General features: G+C 22.5%; 1 protein-coding gene across 1 annotated transcript; it reads left to right on the top strand.

Moving 5' to 3' along the window:
- Positions 1-104: 104 nt before the first annotated feature.
- AAJ76_3600001442 (hypothetical protein) lies at positions 105-1,358 on the top strand (the record flags this gene model as incomplete). The annotated part of the gene is made up of 1 exon (XM_024475303.1): positions 105-1,358. One exon carries the CDS (start codon positions 105-107, stop codon positions 1,356-1,358), a length of 1,254 nt encoding a protein of 417 aa, XP_024329376.1.
- Between the last annotated feature and the right edge of the window lie 188 nt (positions 1,359-1,546).

Genomic DNA, 1,546 nt, shown 5'->3' with positions numbered 1-1,546 from the left:
AAAATTTACCCCATAAAATGTTTAAATTCTTCTATCTTTTTACAGGAATATATACTTCAACAAGTTTTGAATCAATCAATACGACAGAATTTGTCATAAGTAATATGAATAATTTATATAACACAAAAAATAAAAATCAATACAATCAAATTCCAAACAGCAACAATAACACAAAGCGGTTTCTGGAACAAGAAAACCTTGAGCTAACAAATATTATTGAAAGTGTTTTGGATTTAGAAGAAGAATTACGATATAAAAATATACAAAGCTCTGATTTGAATAATCACACTTTTGATACAACGAATTTTCAGTATTTTAAAGATGATAAAAACGTTACAAATAATGAAGCTTTTGAAAATCCTGTTTTGAAAAAACTTAAAATGGACAATAATAATAAATGCATAACTTCTGAAAACTCGAGGCATTGGCAGGAAAATTTTCAAAATAATGCAAGTATATACAATAGCAGTGCATCCAATTGTTTTGAATTTCAGAAACAATGTGATGCGGTATTAAATTCTAATAAGACGATAGGTGATAAAAAAGAAAAAAAAAATAATGAGAGAAAACGTAAAGAGATTATAATACATAAAGATAAAAGAGTCTTATTGAATAATTTTTATGATGCTTATATTGAAAAATTTAATATATATATAATTTCTAGAAGAAATTTAAACTGGAATTCTATAACACAGAAGGAAATGGTAGAATCTAATAATCAACAGTTGACAAATTTTGATTTATTTATTGATTTTTGTAAAGATGTTCTAAATCATTTTAAATCTGCATTTGACAAGGTTAAAAAAGAGCCAATTTTAATTTTTAAAGAAATTTTCTTGTTTAAAAATAAAAACAAAAAAATTATATGTAAGTTTATGGGTCTTAAGAATGTTTATCGTTGTAGAAGACATTATTTTATTAAAAATATTCAAATCCAAATAAAAAATATAGAAGAAAGTTCCTTCATCAAAGAATCTTCATGTGAATCAATAAAAGAATTAATAGTAGAATGTGTCATATTTATAAAAGAAGTGGTAGGGTATTTCAGTATATTTAATTTGTCTGTTCATTTTTATGAGTGCAATATTAATCTTATTTATAATGAATGTAAAGATATTATACAAAGATTCACAAATATTTCACGAGCTGTAGAACTTAAATATATTCTTGTAATTATAAAAATGCTGATTGAAAGATTAGAGACATCTGCCGAATTTTTGAAAATAGAAAAAAAGAATTTTCTTTTGCTTTTTAAGTCTGTTACTTATTTATCTACTGATATTGATTGGTTCATTTCTCCTTTAAAAGACATCATTGATGGTATTGATAAAAAATATAAGCGTAGAGAATTAAACTAATATATTTAATAAAGGATTTATTGATTTTACTTTTTATAATTTTTTAACAAAACTTACATTTGTACTATCATATAACTAATTAAAAAAAATTATATAGTATTGTTATTAGAATAACAGTTTAAAGTTTAAAAAGAACAGATATATACACATAAAGCGAAATTTATATAAAAACTTAAACAATTAATGTA

This window comes from Vairimorpha ceranae, assembly GCF_000988165.1.
Source record: "Vairimorpha ceranae strain PA08 1199 chromosome Unknown NODE_360, whole genome shotgun sequence".
NCBI classification, from domain to species: Eukaryota; Fungi; Microsporidia; family Nosematidae; genus Vairimorpha; species Vairimorpha ceranae.
This window is presented reverse-complemented; position numbering and strand designations above follow the sequence as displayed.